This window comes from Theobroma umbraticum, unplaced genomic scaffold (assembly GCF_002168275.2).
Source record: "Theobroma umbraticum cultivar Fairchild unplaced genomic scaffold, ASM216827v3 scaffold_56.0, whole genome shotgun sequence".
Taxonomy (NCBI): domain Eukaryota; kingdom Viridiplantae; phylum Streptophyta; class Magnoliopsida; order Malvales; family Malvaceae; genus Theobroma; species Theobroma umbraticum.
In genome coordinates, this window is record NW_018397256.1 from 11,602,589 (window position 1) to 11,621,155 (window position 18,567).

Here is an 18,567-nt window from a genome sequence, read left to right on the forward strand (position 1 = left end):
TAATTTGATCAGCAATTTTTTATATCTATTAAAAATATTAGTAATACGAAAAGACAAAAGTGTTGAGATCTTGGCCTTAATTATTTTATGGTTGGAGAGCGTTCTCGGATTGGGACCTACCATGAATTACACGTGATGAATTAATGCCTTTTCCTTTTATGCAGGTCAGTTCCCCCTACAAAGAAATCTAGCCTTTTTCTTCATTTCCTTTTGCAATAAAAATTATTGCAATGCAAAATCTTTTTGGTCTAAAATGTAACGCCAAAGCACGAATCAGTCCTTGGCATATTTCTAGTGTCGGTAGGATTTGGAATTCGGAGTTCTAACTCATTGAGCTATACTTCCAATGTACCCTTTCCAAAAGAGTGGGAAAGTGGGCAAGTGAATGCTGAAACTAGAACGATGTCGGCAGCCCAGCTTAGGGTTGGTCTGGAGAGATGAAATCTTTTACGCTTTGGAAGATTATGATGAGTTTATATAGTGGATACTCAAGCTCAGCCCGGCCCAAAGGCCCCAAGTTCAACAAGGGAAAAGGGAATTCATCCACCTGTCATGGCCAAATCCAGCAATCAGGAGAGTCCTGAACTAAAGCACCTTCTCCATGCTATCTCATTAGAAATGAAGAGGGAAAGAGAGAAATGAAATATGGGCAGTTAATTTCACTTCTATTACTACTTGATTCCTTTGCGCAGATCATATACTACAATAACTTGGATATATTTCCTCTACAATGGCATAATGAACAATTCGAGGGGGTGATTTAGAAGCCGATGCTGAAGTGAGAAGCCATCATCCAATGTCAAAATACTGACTTCTTCAGCCACAAAGCCTTCAAATATTGATACAACTAAGAGAATCATCAAGTTTGGGGTAAGGCTGAATCATAAACTTGGCCTTCAAAAAATGGACAAAAAGATCACAAGCCGCATTTCTATCTTTATCGGCATGCAGCCAACCTCAAAATATAAGATATGGAATAGAGTAAATTCAGTTGCAGAATGTTCTCATCTGCTCTTCGTCGAAATTGACTGTAACAGCAGTAACTGTCTCAGAAACCACATTCACCAAAATCATTTTGTTTACTGTGATCAAGTTGCTGCCTTAGTCGGAACTTATTGTTCCACATCTTTCATATCTTCATCTGAAGCTGGATTGTCAACCTCACTCCCACTACTCAAACCATCATCTTTAGCCAAAGACAAAAGCTTCTCCCTGACCAAATTTTCATGAAAGTGATACTTTACAAACTTAACAGGTATTTCCTCTTCAACATTGCTCCCTTCTTTGCGTTTTCTTACACCATCAGTTGGTGTTGATTTCATCAAGCAAGGAGCGGTCAAGGGAACAGTATCCATAGAATCAATCATCTCCAGATCACCATCAGCTTTCTTGGCTTCTCTCCCTTCATGAACCATGTAAACAAAATTTTGACCCAAAATTTTGCCATTGGTCTTAACAACCGGGATCTCATATTCAGCCCTTGACTTGCAAAGCACTGCCTTGGCATAAACCTTGGAGATGTCACATTCAAATATTCTCACACCTTGATCCTCAATGATGAGAAGCCACTCTGAAAATGCAGCCACTTTATAGTTAGACACTTAAGAAACCAATGTCGAAAAATTATTAGAATAAAGAGGAAAGAATTACAAATCATGTGCGTCATATGGTTAGATGTCTTCCAAATTCGCACTTTTAGCTACCGAAAATGCGACACATCCAATGCAGAGGTTGCTGGACTAGTGATTACATATGCTCCACTTTGGACAACAGTAAGAACAAAATATCTTCATATCATCACATAGCATGCTGACAATCTTAACTGGACAATCCATTGAAACAGGTGCTGAAGTCCTGACAAGTGACAACAAATGACAAGAGCATAGAGATAGCAGGCAACTCACTGATCAGAGCTACGGGAGTGGAAACATTTAGGCTCCTTGCTTTGTCCCCCATCCCTGTCTGACTAGTAACCCAATTGATCAACTGAGAGGGTAGGCAAGATTCAGAGAAAGCATTTATGTAAGAGATAGCTTTGGTCTGGTTACCATTCTCCCTGTGGCATTAGATTGTGACTCATGAGATTCCTGGATGAGATATTCTAATAAATAACAATGGCATCTGCCAGTCCTCACATTCATAATCATACCTCACTGACCATATGGCATTGTCAGCAACAAAGGACCATGTCAAAGCAAGATCTTTTAATTGTTTGCCAGGTAGCAGAATCCCCCCCTGGGGACAGAGGAATGTATGGTCCATCGTTATTACAGCATCATACAAAATTTCTCTTAAAAGAATTTCATTTCCATGGCCCTGCAGTAAAATGAAGGTTTATTCAAGTATCTCAGGGGCAAGTACAACCAACCTTATTTCAAACATATTAAACAACTCAGAAGCTCAAAGTGCAAAGTAGATAGTTTGAACATTTCAAATGTCCAAGGAATTTAAAACTACTAGAGAAAGACAACAGCTTGGAAGTTTTTTGTTTGGTCCCCAAAAAATAATCTTGAGGGAAACTATTTCAAGAAAATTATTTTTAAGGAAAACAATCTATTTTCAGTGTTAGATAAAACATTGTTCTAAACAACCACTCATAGGCATAAATAATGCTAGGTGATTATAGTCAATATTAAAAAAACAGAAATATTTGTCCATAGATGATTCTTACTGGTGATAGCCAGCAGGCAATGTGACCATCAGCAATGACCACTGATGGTCACATTGCCAAAGACAAAGTCTTGCTGATTCTCAGCATCCACTGATGATAAACAAGCAGCCGTGGTTAAGAAGAGATGACAAATAGGATATGCGACTCGTTCCATTAAATTGAAGCTCATGTCTAAAACATTTATTTAGTACAGTAACCACAAGTACAGAACAGAGTGGTAATTAATGATAAAAACTAAAAGCAAGGACTAGACTAGGATCTAGCATATCAAGAACAAGATGTTTCCTCAAGGGGATTACAAATAGCGAAATATCTTTCTAGTCTTGTTTCAACATGTCGCCATTGGACTCTCTACAATGTATCTTCTACTGTTCTATTTTTCAATTCAAAAAAATATTAAAAATGCTTGGCTCTATGGTGTGAGACTACAAAAATTCCTTCTTGAATAACCAAAAGCTGAATCTAACTCTTGAATAGTAAGTAGGGAGGCATTAAAAATTAAAGCAAGAAAGAGTGAAGAAACTGACCAGTAGAGAGGTAATGGGTAAAACTGGTTCCAACAGCATCCTGAAAAGGATATCTGTTACGCACCAACAATGAGTTAGAACTACTACATTGACAACTGAACAGGAGAAGGATAAAAACAAAAACCCCACTAAGAAAAAGAATATCATGCCATTGCTGGCACTAAGGCAGGAACAAAAGCCTTGTCAAGCAGAAGAAGACATCAGATTCCCAACAGTGGCTCTATATACAATATGTCAATCAAATATTTGTCCACAAGGGAAAAGAAAAAATGATTGACGCACCTGCTTGATTGTGACTTTTACTACTTGCTCAATGCTTTCCAAGGCATGTGTGCACAAGCAAACACATACATGCATGGGCAGCAAAAGGCATGAAGTTAAGTCAATTCTACGGGCATCTACCATGGTTGGGTTGGTGTTAACTTTATCCGGTTACTCGTAAGATTAACCAAATAAGTTTTTGCTATTTGCTTTATAAAGAAACGGCCAAAGCAAAGAGCAAAAGTTGCCTTCGATGAAAATTGTATATATAATTAGTAACGCAGTGCTAATGTTGATATCAAAGTCAACCTAGAGACTAAACATCTGAGATAAACAAGCGAGTTCATCCCTATCAATTTAGCAATATCAGCGTCAATGCAGTTAGTAAAGTTTATGCCATTTTAGAATCTAGAACAGTGAAGAAAAAACAGCTACATCGATCCAAATTTTCAAATAAAAACATATCCACTGACAAGAACAAGAAAAAGAAAGCCTTACCCAGAAAGTAAAAATTCCGAAACCCAGTTATCATTTGAACCGCGCAATCATGCACGTCTTTCTCCAACTCCAATTTTGAAATCTCAGCCCCAAATTTCAAGCACAACCTCAGCAGAAAAGCCTGACACATAACAACACCAGCCAAATACCAAACCCTACAGCCTCCGCCAATCATTTTTCGAACTTCTTCGCTAGCAATTGGAAAAAACACCTTCAAGTAATCTCTCTTTTCACCTTCCTCTTCCCTACCTCTATCCACCATCCAAACGCGCAACAAATCCACAAAACGCGAACTCAAGTCGTCGTTTCCCTCAGCTTCCATACCGCAACATATGCTAATGTAACTAACAATCCCTTCTAGCAAACTCTCCACTTCTTTCTTTAACTCTTTACGATCAAAAGCTAAACGGAACAGCTCGTAAATAACGGGAGCAAGTACGGAGATTCTTGTAACGGGCTTACAAGAAGCGGAGCAGGAGACCAGAAGCTGGAAAAGGTCTTTGGAAGCGGATATTGAATTCGGAGAGTCGAATTTAGTGGAGTGGAAAGTTACTGCGGAGTAAAACCAGACGAATTCGAGGGGCGGATCTGGTAAAGTCTGTAGCAAGCGAGAGAAAATAGAGGTGAAATTGGAGAAATCGGTTGCGCCGTTACGGTACTCGCTTAAAAACCGCTGGACGGATTCTGTTAACATGGGTTGGTAAGTGTCCGGTGGTTTTGGATTGTTGGCGCTGGAATTTGAATTCGATTGTATCATTTTGAAATTTCAAAACTGAGTGAACCGTGGAGAGAATATGAAGGGAAGGTGGTGAGAGTTGGGAGAGTGAGTGTGGTGGAATTGCAGGCTGAGAGTGAAACCCTAGTTATGCGGGGAACAGCGTTCGAAAGTGGAGAAAGGGGAGGGAAGTTGGGGGTATTTTGGTAACGTCACGCATTTGAATTGGAGCCAATGACATTTCAAAAAAATGAACCCCCACCTCCCCCAACAGAAAAAAAACAACTAAATTTTAATATTTTGTGGAGTTTTTTTTTTTTGACAAGTTCTTTCCTTGTGTTTGTTTCTCCCAGCCATATTATCTTGTCTGTTAATTCAGTTGGCACTTGGTATAAGTGGAGGGAGATTTACAGTCGCAATATGCATTAGACATGTGGGAAAGAATTTGAAGAAATATGAGAAATTTTTTAAGAAAATGGATGGTTAATTACCATGATTTACTAAATTGTATACATCATTGTTATGATAGTAATTGTCATGCTCTAAAATAACGTTAGATACTTTATAATATAATGTGATTGAAGGTAATATGATTGTAAGTAATGTTATTGCAGAAAAAATAGCATTACAGTATTTGATATACAAACAAAATAATGATTAAAATGTAAAAAAGATAACATTGCAACGTTTGTTTTACAAGTACTTTGTTGGGAATGTAATGTTAATTTTTAAAATTACTCATAATTATTAAAATATAAGTTTAATATATTTATATTTTTATTATTAATTTTTATATAATATCATCACTTACATATACTTTTAATGTTATATATTTTATTTTTATTTATTATTATAATCTTATATATTTTATTTTCATTTATTTAATATAATTTTTATATTATATATTTTATTTTCATTTATTTTACCTATATTATATAAATTTTAATGTTTTATATTTTATTTTACTTTAATTTTTTATTCTTATATTATATATTTTAAGTTAATATTTTTTATTTTAATTATAACATTATAAAATATTTTATTTTTATTTATTATTATAATCTTATATATTTTATTTTTAATATATTTATATTTTTTATTATTAATTTTTATATAATATCATCTCTTAAATATATTTTTAATGTCATATATTTTATTTTTATTTATTATTATAATCTTATATATTTTATTTTATTTATTTAATATATATTTTTATATTATATATTTTATTTTAATTTGTTTTACTTATATTATATAAATTTTAATTTTTTATATTTTATTTTATTTTATTTTTTATTCTTATATTATATATTTTATTTTAATTATAATATTATAAAATATTTTTAATAAGGTAATAAAGTTTAATGGTAAAATTATCTTTAAAAACATTGTAGAGTGCAATGTAATGTGATTGCAATAGTCTATTGCAAAATAAACACTGTAATATAATTTAATTGAACACATTACAGGGAATGTGCTCTCACTTCCTCGTACCAAACGTTACTTAAGAGTATTTTACTTATCACCATAAAAACTAATTATTATTTTTTAATTTTTATTTTCACAATGTAGAGATATCAATGAATAAATTATTCATTACATTTTAGGTATTTTAACATGAATCTTATTATTTTTAAAGTACCAAACTCTACAAATGCCCAATTAAAATTTTAAATTATTATTTGAATCCTTATTCTGACTGTTATCGGTTTAATACTCAAATAAAATAAATTTAAATTAATTTTTTATGTATATTATTAATAAAAATTAAAATTAATAAATTGAGGTTAGTTCATAAAAATTTAAAATTTAAAAGTATTTAGAACAATTAATGAATTTTGATAAGTATTATATTAATTATAAATAATTTATAAATAAAAATAATATAATTAAAAATTAATAATAAAAAAATTATTTATAATCGAATTTAAATAGTGAATACTCTTAAACCACAATTTAAATTTAATTATAAAATACATTAATCTTACTTAATTGGCTCATGTAACGTCGAGTATCCATTTGTAAAGTATCCATTGATATGCAATGTGCAGAAATGAGATGCTTACATTTATATTATAATTTATGAGTTTTTTTTGGTTACACGTAATGAGGGGTGATAGGACTATATAATAATTAAGAATTAAAGACTTTCTAAAAAACCAAAAAAGAAAAAGAGATTGATAATCTTTTAACTTGATAAAGGGACGTGTTGGCTAATAATAATGATAAGTAAAGATACTAAAGTCACCAAAATAAATATAAAATAAATTAGATAATCTAAATATTTAAATAAGAAGAAAAGTCAAATGAGAATATTAAAGCATCTCACAACTTCTTCCTTTTATTTAGTTTAATAATTAATATTGTTAATTGTGGATGGTACATTCAGATTTTAGATAAATCTTCGTCTAGTTAAGGAAATAACACTTTACTAATTTCCTTTTGTCCTTGTTGAAATGTAAAACATTTATTTTTAATATCCACGTGTATATTTTTCGGAGAGCTAACTCTTGAAACATTTCGTTTGTGGAAGCAAATAGGAATAAGGAGAAGGGACAAACCACATATTTAGTACTTGAATTATGATTAAATATTTGATTATGTACTTAAAGTTAAAAAAAATATCATAATTAAGTATCGAATTTTAGTTTTATTAAATAATTTGTATCTAAAACTAAAATTGATAGTCAACTAAGTGACATGAACATCTTAAATCTTAATATTTTGTATTGGTAATTATGTAACCAAAGCAGAGTAACCGCGTACCAGCGCCAACATTGGTTTCTTAGATTATTTTTGTCTTAAGCTCCCGTCCTAATATCGTCCAAGACTAATGATACTGCATCCAGGTACAACGGGGAAGAGAATGTTGCATTTGGTTTTTTATTGGAAGCAAACAAAAAGAAAGGGCTTTGCATCGGAAAGTAGCTTATTTTATAGCTTATTATACAATTATCTTAAAGTTGGTTAAGCTATGCTGCAATGCAATCGTCATTCCACCCCATATAATTAAGAAACAGGCTAAGTGCTTTATACACGTTAGCATAATTTTAAGTGTTTAGAGTATAGATAAAAATTAACACATTTTGCACATCTCATTGTCTTATTGGAATGTTACCTGCCAACTTTGCAATAATATAACCTTTTGTATTATGTATTAATATAAATTTTTTAAGAATAATAAATTTAAATCATTCGAATTTTTAAATTAGATACATACGTAACATATTTATATTTTCAACTCAAAATACATATTTATCATTTGAAAAAAAAACTTTTTTTATTAATAAAGAGTTGAATAAGTTTTAATATCACTTGTTAATGATTTATATTTTTAATCAAAAAGATATTTTTATCAAATGAAAGAAGGCTCATTGACATAAAATTCGTGACACATAATTTAATATCATATGTCAAAGAAATTATTTATTGTAAATCTTATGCAGAACATTAAAAATAGGTCACCGCTACACTAATAAAACAGATTTCCTTGTAAATCAAACATGAATTCATATTTAGGATACGAATAACACGAAATCGACGAATCCACAAGGGCTGCAGTTGTTAATTTCGAATACTACTTTCAAACTAAGGAAAATAGTTTTTGCATGTTGCTTTATGTACAGTCCAGGAAAATATTCCATTTTGATTTCAATCTTATCCAGGCACCATCAACTTTATCTTACAACAAATACTATACGCCTATATTTTATAATTCACCTCACATTTTTCTCCCTTTTAAAGCAAAAAAAAAAAAATCTTTAATTTTTTTACTTAAATTTAAAAGTATAATATTTTAAAAATTACTAAATTATTTAAAAAAAATTAAATAAACTCTTATTCTTTACCTTATATTCAATTAAGTTCATATATGTTTATTTTTAATCAGATAAATCTTTATAATTAAAAGTTAATTAATTCATATTAATTAAGATGTTACTTATAATTTTATATCACGTGATATATTAATATGATAATGTGATATATTGATATGATTTGATAACATGAATTATATAATATTTTTCATTTTTTATATTAAGGTCATGTTAGTGTCGTGTAATATAAAAATAATAAATAATATTTTTATTAATAATAATTAGTAAACGGTTGGTGAGAAAGATACATTTAATTTAAAACAAAAATATATGATTTTAATTGAATATTATAAAAAATAATTTATTTTAACTTTATTAAATACTTAAAGAGCTTTTTAAAATATTTGTTAAATTTAAATAACTCACTATTTTTTTATACCCTAAATCCATGTGAATTAATCCGATTATTACCTAGAAAAGTTTCGTTTCTTTATTGATTCTCATAAAAAATATTTTGTAATTAAAATTCTGAATATATCACATTAATATAAAAGAATACACTTTTAAAATCATTTGAAAAAAAATTATAACTAAATAAAACTAGAGATACCATTGAGAGTGTGCTAAAAAAAAAAACTCGAAATACTCTAGAGTATATGAAATAAAATTAAAAACTGTTCAAAAAATAAAATAAAATATTTTTAAAAAATCCCACTTTCAAAAGCGGAAGATTCTTGGTGTTATTATGGGTGTTTTGTTTAAGGACAAAAATTGGGTTATAATTGAAAAGCAAAAACAAAAGGGAAGGAGAAGGAGAGGGCATTGTAATCTACGCCAAACATGGCCTCAACCTCATCCATAAAGTTGAGAAGCTTAGGCTATTAAAATTGAAACCAAAGTCCACGTCGTTTTCATCAAATGGCTAATAGCTAGAGCCCATCCATTCCCAATTTTTCCATCTCGTAGGGCAATTTACATCTCAATATTCGCTTAATTAATCACCAAATAAACATAAAAGGAAAAAGAAAAAGGAAAAAAGAAGGAGAGAGATCCAATAATCAGCCAAAAAGCTACGTCGCATTTCCTGCTCCGTCATTGTCTTCCAATCTCCATTTTTTTCCTCTTCTTCTCCCAATTTAAAAGAAAAATAAAGAAAAACTGTGAGAGTCTCAATCGACGGAGAAAGAGTAGGGAAGAGAGAGTGAAATCTAGTCTTTGTTCATTTTCTCGAAAGAGAAACTTATTTGTTTTTCTTTAAAAATAATATCCAATCGATGTTCATTGCCGGTAAAAGCAAAAGAGAGAGAGAAAACGCCGATAATTTTTCATTGTGAAGCTGTTTTTAATTTATAGATGATCGATCGAGAGCTTGCATTTCTCAATGGAGATTGCTTCGAATCGATGAAGTGTTTCGTTTTTGTTGTGAATCTGAGTGCCAGATCGGCTTGTTGATGCATTGAGTTTGCTTTTATTTTGTTTCCTGAGGTGGAATCGGTTTAATTTCTCTGTTCTTTTCTTTGGGGGGGAAAACAATGAACAACGGCGGTGCTGAAGCAGCCATAGCTCCGGTGGGAGGGTCACAGCCGCTGGAGTGGAAATTCTCGCAGGTGTTCGGAGAACGGACGGCCGGAGAGGAAGTACAGGAAGGTGCAATATTTGGATTTATTAGATGGGATTTCTCTTAGGGTTTGATTGTGTCTCACTGTTTATGAATGATCGAATTTTAATGTTTTTAAATCTTATAGCTCCAAATTTGCTTATGTAATCGTTTCCCTTCATTGCTATTTCAATTTCCTCTGCTTAAATTGGTAATAAGTGAGCTCTATTTGATATATATTCGGTTGGATTACGGTATAATGTTAGGATCTAGGTCGAGCTTGATCACTGTGTAGCTTCATGAAGTGTGATGTGGAGCAATGGCGTGTAAATTGTGGTTTATCGATCTGTTCTATGCTTAGCAGTTGAGTTTTAGCTGAGATTAGTTGTTATTGTCTGAATGATCGGAATAATTAATTCAATCAACTTGTTATTTCATAAATGCTTGGCCGTTGTTTTCTGCAAATTGATCTTATTACTAGGGTCTTGGAGGCTGGTGCCCAATGACAAGAAGGCACTAGACAAGTCTTTGCTGGTAAGAGACTGAGTTTGCCTGCGTGATTGATGTTCTTGACTTTAGGTTCTTTCACATGGTGGGTATTGTAGAAAATGGAAAAAGGTGCGAGTGAACTAATCAAATGGTCTGACTTAGAACTCTAGCCATGTGAAATAACCAGGTTTATGAGTTACTGTTTGTATTGGGCTGGTAGGAATCAGAGTTTCTTATTTCTCTATGTGAACTATATTGGCTGGGCTATTGTTAGCTTTGCTCTTCCTTTCATCCTCCTCAAACTGGAGATGGATTTAAATTAAAATTTTAAGGAGATCGTATTTTCCATGATGCCCTTTTGTCGATGATTTTTCCTGTGTGAAGAAAACAGTTGTGGGTATGATGTGCTTGGTACTTGCTTGTCTTACTAGTTCTGCTTCCTCGGTTCACTCCATTTACATGCTGTTTTTTATTTCTCAGTTGATATCATATCTGCTATTGAATTTGATAGAAGTGGTGATCACCTTGCTACTGGAGATCGTGGAGGTCGGGTGGTTTTGTTTGAAAGGACTGACACTCGTGACGTATGTATACTAAGTGTTTTCTTCTTTATATTTCTGAAGCTAGGTTCTTTCATGCACTATTTTTCTCCAGTGTTCTGTTGTTGCATTTTGTAATATGGTTCTGTGATATAAATGTACCATATGTAGCATGTTGGACATCGAAGAGATTTAGAGAGAATGGATTATCCAATAAACAGGCACCCTGAGTTTCGCTATAAAACAGAGTTTCAGAGCCATGAACCTGAGGTATTTATGTGTGGTATATGGCATACTTAAACATAGAATTGTTTGGGTTTACATACTTACACATTTCTGGCCTTGAACATCTATTGAAATGTTCAACTTTATTGGTTTAATACAGTTTGACTATCTTAAGAGCTTGGAAATTGAGGAGAAAATTAACAAAATTAGATGGTGCCAGTCAGCTAATGGTGCTCTGTTTCTTTTGTCTACTAATGACAAAACAATCAAGTTCTGGAAGGTAGGTAAAGCATATTTTTTTTTTATTCTGGATTTTACTCTTATGAAGTTCTACACAGATTGGTATAGTGATGGTCTCCCTGTAAATATTTTTCAAAGGAGAATCAAAATTCAAAAAGCACTGACACAGCAAATCTACAAATGTAACCTTGCTAGTTAGTTTTTCTAATTCCATTTCTACTTTGGACAGGTTCAAGAAAAGAAGGTTAAAAAAGTATGTGACATGAATATGGACTCCACAAAAGCCATGGGAAATGGTCCTATTGTTGGTTCAAATATATCAACAAGCTCCAAACAGTACATTGCAAATGGAGGATGCACAAGCAATGAATTTTCATTCCCTACTGGGGGTTTCTCATCTTTGCAGTTGCCTGTGGTAGTTGTACTCAATCCAGATTCTAAGAATAACAATTAAACTTTCATATATTTTGATTCTTTCAGAACCTATTATGTTAGTTTTGTCATGTTTCAAGAGCTGGTTTCTGCAATGTTTTATATGTCAACATTATTGTATATATGATTTGCTGATCTAACACTTAATGCTTCTGTTGTAATTAGGTAACCAGTCATGAGACGAACCTTATGGCTAGATGTCGAAGAATATACGCTCATGCTCATGACTATCATATTAATTCCATATCCAATAACAGGTATGTCCACTTATTTGATTGAATTTAGCCCCGACCTCTTTTTCCCCTCTTAATCCTTATATATGGTACATGTCTTTTATTTTCTATTGAGATTCCACTTTATTGCGGCTGAGTTTTTTTATAATTTGTGTGTGTGGATGGGGTGGGGTGGGGGGCATTTAGAAAAATTATAGATTGAGAGAGTCATAGAAATTGCTGTTTGATTTTTGAACCTGAAATGCTTGGTGTTCTAAGGTATCATGTTCATGATTTTACTAAATACTTATTGTTCCTTTCTTCTTGATTTGTATAAGTTCCTTTCTTCTTGATTTGTAGTGATGGTGAAACTTTTATTTCGGCTGACGACCTGCGAATTAATCTGTGGAACCTGGAAATTAGCAACCAAAGTTTTAACATCGTCGATGTGAAACCTGCAAATATGGAGGATTTGACCGGTGGGAATCCATTTCCAAAATTTCAATTATTTATCTATTTGGATTTTTTTAATTGTTTATCTTCTGTTGCTTATTAAGAGTTTAGAGTTGGTTATTATTAGAATCAACTCTCTCTCTCTCTCCTGTTCTTCATTGACTCTCTTCACTTTACTGTTTGGCGTTTGCAAACATCAGTGCTGCCAATTTATGATGTTTCCCTAAAAAGTAAGACTATATGTATTTCTCATGTCTGTATGATTCATTTGCTTGCATTCATACTTGCAGAGGTGATAACTTCAGCAGAATTTCATCCTACACACTGTAATATGTTAGCATATAGTAGTTCAAAGGGTTCAATTCGTCTTATTGATATGCGCCAGTCTGCGCTGTGTGATACTCACAGCAAATTGTAAGTGACATGTGGTATTTCTGTTTTTTATTGGTTTATTTATTATAGTGCTTGGATCATTATTAGCTTTAGATACTTTAATTGTGTTTTCTTTCATGTTGTTTTCTCTATGTTTTTATAAGAATTTTGATGGTATAGGTTTGAGGAACAAGAGGCTCCCAGCTCCAGGTCTTTTTTCACAGAGATCATAGCATCAATCTCAGACATTAAGTTTGCCAAGGATGGAAGACATATCCTAAGTCGTGATTACATGACCCTTAAGGTTGATATATTTTTATGTGAAATTAGTTTTTCTCTTTTGAGCAGCACTTTGCTGTTGTGTCATAACTACCAGATGTGATGCTAGTATAATAGCTGAATTTCTATATTTATTTACTCCTTCCTTCTCTTCTATTGTTCTGTAACAAGGTTTTGGTTTCTTGGCTGTCAGTTGTGGGACATAAATATGGATTCTGGTCCAGTTGCGACTTTCCAGGTTCATGAATATCTTAGACCAAAGGTAATATATTCTTCTAAGATTCTTTGTAGGGTTTAGGTAATATTTAAAAAAGAGACACTACATTTACCCTATATGATGGGTGATTTTTTTCTTTCTTGGACCTTGAGCAGCTTTGCGATCTTTATGAAAATGATTCTATCTTTGACAAATTTGAGTGTTGTCTAAGTGGAGATGGACTTCGAGTGGCTACTGGTTCCTACAGGTATAGTTTAGACATTTGAATAATTCTTTTTATCATCTTAAATAAAACATCAACAATATGGAAGGACCTGGTCATTATATATTTTTTGGGAAATCATAAGATATCATCCATTAATAAATAGGGAATGGAAAAAATTCCCATGGCAAGAACATCATCAAGATGGCTGCATATTGGTTGATATGCCTTTAGACAAAGATAAGCATATTTCCCCAATACACTATCAAGGCACCAAACAAAAGAGCCCATCAGAACGAAATAAGCTGCTGGGTGTGAACCTATGCAATCAACAATGCACACAATCCCAGCAAGCAGAAAACAAAACTTAAAAGGCATGAATGTACAAGAGAAGGAATCCAAGAGATTCCATCATCAACCAGTATATAATGTAGTGTTTTTTGTGACTCCAGCAATCTGTTTCGGGTGTTTGGTTGTTCTGAAGGTAGTACAGAAGCAACAACACTGGAAGCCAGCAAAAACCCAATGAGGTATGTTCTGAGGTTGTTGGCTATTGTAGATATAATGATGTGAGTAGCTGTCGGAGGGACTTGTTTTACTTTTCTTGGTTTGTGAAGTCTTGAATCAAAAGGTATGTCTCATTTATTGTTAGAGATTCACTTTGTAATTTATGCAATGAATTTCCAGGAGACAAAGTCAGACATCATCAAGGCCTTCAAGATCTCTTGGTAGCCTCTCTGGTGTTGTCAGACGTGGTATGTGTTGCACACCCTTCTTACAAAGTCCAGACATCTGGATTGTGTTCCATCAGTTTAATTTCTCTCCCTTTATTTTTGTATAACGACTTCTTTTAATCACTGGGCTGTGATATTAGTGAATTAGGCTTAAAACCTTTTTCTAAGGTAACTAGTTTTTGAACAATTATTGATTCATGGAAAGTATTTATTTTTTCGACTTTTGTACGTTTGCTTGAGGTTCATTTAGCATTTATGTCTCCATGCATCTCTTTGTTTCCACTTTCAGTGAAAGGAGCAGATAACTCGGGAGTTGATGCAAATGGAAATGCTTTCGATTTCACAACGAAGCTGCTACACCTAGCATGGCATCCAACTGAAAACTCTCTCGCATGCGCTGCATCAAATAGTCTTTACATGTATTATGCATGAATATGATCCAACAAGGCTCGTGATTATTTTGCTGGGCAAAGCTTTTCCCGCTTGCTTTTGGAGAGATTTGCTTTGCCTTCTTCCCTAATTAATGATGCGGAAGCTGCACCAATTTACCAGACTCTGGGTGATTCATTGAAATTCTATCATGTCTTCCAACACCGGGGTTCAATGTTGCTGTTGTTGATTTGTCAACGTAGTGCATTGACTTTAATGCTTCCAGGCAGGTCATGCCCACTGATTTAATATTCTTTGTAGGGATAGACACAGTGCTCTCCCTATTTTGGTTTTGTTTAGGTCGAAGAAAAAGTATGATGGTAGCACTCCCAACTACTGAAAACAAACTCGCTTCTAATTAGGCTGCAATGTTGCTGGGTTTGAGACTGATGGGATCTTAACCAAAAATCTGAGGGAAAAGGACTTATGTGGTGCATCAATTCTCATTGATACAGGCAGCTCTGAGGCCTAGTGCTTTAATCTTGTACCATTTTCAACTTTAGATTTAACACTTGTTATATTCCATTACGATTATTGTTATTTAATTTCTAACTATTCTTTCTCCTCCTCCTCCACGGAATTCCCGATTTGTGTTGGTTTTGGGATGAAGTAGAACCCCTCCTTTAAACCAATCTTCTGACCCTCCCTTATTACTATTATTATTATTATTATTATTATTATATACTTTGATAGTTACTTGCGTTAAATTAATACCAAATCCATTTATACAAGTATTCCCTAGATTTTTGTAATGGAAGTGCCAATTGTTCATCATTTCTTGTGGAAATGAAATGACGAAAGGGGCAAATAATTAGCCTTGAAATCTTGCCTGCGTGATTATTAGGTCAATCAATTAATTTAACAAAAAACCATCAATCAAAGCTTTTCATGATCACAAATCAAAGAAATATCTGAGACTAGTTGCCTGTATTTAATCAAATGCATGTAGTTAGTATTTTCCTTCTTGTTGTAATTAACGTAATAAATTAATGATTTATTAAAAAATATATAAATTTTATATAATATATAAATTAATCATTTTTTATAAATCAAAATTTTACATATATATTAAAATTAAATATATACACGTAATTTAATTAGAAGATTTTAAAAAAATATAATTCAACTCATTCCTTTGTCTGAGCAATTTTACACGGCCCGGACAGGCCTATCATTTCTAAAATGAACCCAGTTAATAGCTTCATGGAGCAGAACCAATAATCTGAGAGTCCTCACCGAATCAATACTTCCAAATCTCTCGCCATCTCCAAAGGGGAGGTCATTTCTCTCTCTTTACAGAAACCACCGAGCCATGGCTCTTATCAGCCGAAACACCGCCAATCGCCTCCACACCTCCTCTCCGCACAGCGGGCTCTCTCTCTCCACACCACCCTTCCTTCTCTCTCCTCCACCTCCTCCCCTCCATTACGCTCGTCCTTCTCCTCCCTCCACCTCCGGCCCTCCAGCTGGGCTTTCCAAGACTGCTGAATATGTGATCTCAAAGGTCGATGACCTCATGAACTGGGCCCGTCGTGGGTCCATCTGGCCTATGACCTTCGGCCTCGCTTGCTGTGCTGTCGAAATGATGCACGCCGGTGCCTCTCGCTATGATTTCGATCGCTTCGGTATCATTTTCAGGCCCAGCCCTCGCCAATCCGATTGCATGATTGTCGCTGGCACTCTCACAAACAAAATGGCCCCTGCTCTCCGCAGGTATGTTTTAATCTCATTTCTTAGGGTTTTATTTTATACTAATTTAATACTCCTTTCTTTATCTTTATATTTTAAATTTTGGGGCGATTAAGAATGTGAATTTTGGCAGTCCCAACATTCTTTTTAGCTAATGCTAGGTTTGAACTAAAGATAGGCACAATTGCAAAGTCATAACTAGTAACATATTACTATATGCTGGGTTTATAGTAATATGCTAGATGACAATTTCTGTGAAATTTACGGATTTTTGTTTAGGGAATAGGGTGGCTAAAGTAAATGATCTGAAAGGTGAAAGCTACCCGAGGCTGTTTCTCGTTCAGTGTAACAAAATGATTTTTCCTTGCTCCCTTGTATGAGACATTGTGATTGGATCAACCCTAAAGAAGGTTAAATCAACTTTCAATTTGTCTTTTGTTTCTTCCTGGATTTGGGGAATTGTTGAAGAGATAAGAAGATAAAAAACTATGGTACAACATGTTGCTATCTGTAATCTTTCAAGGCCTTAGCTTGGTTGGCTGAACATGGATTTTAAAGCTGTCAACCTGGAGCTCAACTTAGGTCTAGCTTGAATGGTCCTGGAGAAGTTTGTGTGATCTGGCTTGGTAAGTTAGGAATTAGGTTTTTGGTCAATAACCAATAATCATAACTAGTAACATATTACTATATGTCGATGGTTGTTCAACCTAGGCTAAGCTGGCTTGTTTTGCTTGTTATACAGTCTGATAAGGGTCTGCGGAAGCTGGCTTATTATTTGCATGGATTAGGGCTATAGGCTATGTTATGATGGTGAATTTGGAGTGCGATGTGCATAAAAATGTTTGTTGTTTCAACGGTGATTTGACATTTAGATTTATTTCTCAGAGTCATGCAAATAGATGCAACCTTAAAGTTTTACCTCTGCTGGTGTTCTCATACTCTTTGCCAAGTTTTACAACTTTTAGTAGCATTCCCTAAATTTGTTGCCGTCCTTTATTTTCTTGATGATGTATAGCATCTTCTTCATTTTGAATTTTATTACTCTAGGCTTGAGGGATTCTCTAAATTTTTTGTTTGACGGAAGGGATTCCATGGAATTTGTGTGAATGACTTGGCAAAGAACCAAGTCATCGGCCATCTTCTTCTTCTTCCTTCTGTACTACGGTTGTAGAAATTGCTTGAGGTTTGGTAATTTGACCTTCATGTTGAATTTTTGCAGGGTTTATGACCAAATGCCAGAGCCTAGGTGGGTCATTTCTATGGGAAGTTGTGCGAATGGTGGTGGATACTATCATTACTCATACTCTGTTGTTAGAGGTTGTGATAGAATTGTCCCTGTTGACATCTATGTACCTGGTTGCCCACCCACTGCTGAGGCTCTACTATATGGAGTTCTTCAGTTGCAGAAAAAGATCAACAGGCGCAAGGATTTCCTCCATTGGTGGAACAAGTAAGGATATCACAAGTTGCTCCTGGGCTATTTTGGGTGCAGTGTTAAGATAAAATAAATCAGTTCTCTGGTGAAATGCCATGTAGAGATATATTATTAAAACGGTTTTGAACATAAAGTCCATGAGTTTTACAAATCAGGTTTCTGTTACATGTATGGTGATTGTACTTCCTGTATTACTTGGAATTTCAATTTGCACCGACTTTAATTTTCGTTTTAACTACCTGTGCTGTTGTTCTAAGGATGTTTATTTTGTCGTTTTACATGGGAATGAATAAATTCATTGGTTTTTTTTTTTTTTCTGTGGTATCTCGATTTGATGGTTTAAACTTCAAAGGCAGTTCTGGGGAGTATTTTATTCATATCTGGAACACTCTGTCAACATAATGGTGATCGTCAATGCCCTTATGCCTATGGGATGAATTTCTAGGGGCTGGATTTGGGTTTTCCATTGCCATGGTAAGTTGGAAATGTGGGTTGGGGGACTTGACTCGGACAGTCAAGTTTGTGCATGTTGATTA

At 33.7% G+C, this 18,567-nt stretch overlaps 3 protein-coding genes across 4 annotated transcripts; 2 read left to right on the plus strand and 1 right to left on the minus strand.

The window, feature by feature from the left end:
- Nucleotides 1-334: 334 nt before the first annotated feature.
- Nucleotides 335-4,737, minus strand: LOC110411652 (SNF2 domain protein). The gene is made up of 5 exons (XM_021421900.2): nt 3,958-4,737; nt 3,199-3,251; nt 2,150-2,316; nt 1,905-2,056; nt 335-1,570 (listed from the first exon to the last, which is right to left on the minus strand). Exons 1-5 carry the CDS (start codon nt 4,712-4,714, stop codon nt 1,113-1,115), a joined length of 1,587 nt encoding a protein of 528 aa, XP_021277575.1. The 5' UTR covers nt 4,715-4,737; the 3' UTR covers nt 335-1,112.
- Nucleotides 4,738-9,406: 4,669 nt separating this feature from the next.
- On the plus strand, nt 9,407-15,470 carry LOC110410603 (serine/threonine protein phosphatase 2A 55 kDa regulatory subunit B beta isoform-like). Of its 2 annotated transcripts, none has more exons than XM_021420380.2 (14): nt 9,407-10,134; nt 11,054-11,157; nt 11,284-11,382; nt 11,498-11,617; nt 11,807-11,992; nt 12,175-12,266; nt 12,582-12,700; nt 12,965-13,088; nt 13,227-13,350; nt 13,519-13,587; nt 13,698-13,789; nt 14,197-14,274; nt 14,432-14,499; nt 14,768-15,470. In XM_021420380.2, the coding sequence occupies exons 1-14, from the start codon at nt 10,020-10,022 to the stop codon at nt 14,908-14,910; spliced, it is 1,533 nt and encodes a 510-aa protein (XP_021276055.1). In that variant the 5' UTR covers nt 9,407-10,019; the 3' UTR covers nt 14,911-15,470. The 2 variants fall into 2 exon arrangements, with proteins under 2 accessions (XP_021276055.1, XP_021276054.1); XM_021420379.2 differs by having other exon boundaries at nt 9,409-10,134; nt 11,807-11,995.
- A 591-nt stretch (nt 15,471-16,061) lies between these two features.
- On the plus strand, nt 16,062-18,348 carry LOC110410949 (NADH-ubiquinone oxidoreductase 20 kDa subunit). The gene is given in 4 exon segments (XM_021420906.2): nt 16,062-16,250; nt 16,253-16,331; nt 16,333-16,620; nt 17,816-18,348. Coding segments are annotated over 4 exon segments (633 nt in total). The 5' UTR covers nt 16,062-16,219; the 3' UTR covers nt 18,051-18,348.
- The last annotated feature ends 219 nt before the right edge of the window (nt 18,349-18,567 follow it).

Coding starts and splice junctions, on each gene's coding strand:
- LOC110410603 (XM_021420379.2), top strand. CDS start 10,020: ATGAACAACGGCGGTGCTGAAGCAGCCATAGCTCCGGTGGGAGGGTCA. Junction 12,267..12,581: donor AATTCCATATCCAATAACAG/GTATGTCCACTT, acceptor CTTGATTTGTAG/TGATGGTGAAACTTTTATTT. Junction 13,089..13,226: donor TGTGATACTCACAGCAAATT/GTAAGTGACATG, acceptor TTGATGGTATAG/GTTTGAGGAACAAGAGGCTC.
- LOC110411652 (XM_021421900.2), bottom strand. CDS start 4,714: ATGATACAATCGAATTCAAATTCCAGCGCCAACAATCCAAAACCACCG. Junction 2,317..3,198: donor TACCCATTACCTCTCTACTG/GTCAGTTTCTTC, acceptor ATTTTACTGCAG/GGCCATGGAAATGAAATTCT. Junction 1,571..1,904: donor CACTCCCGTAGCTCTGATCA/GTGAGTTGCCTG, acceptor CTGCATTTTCAG/AGTGGCTTCTCATCATTGAG.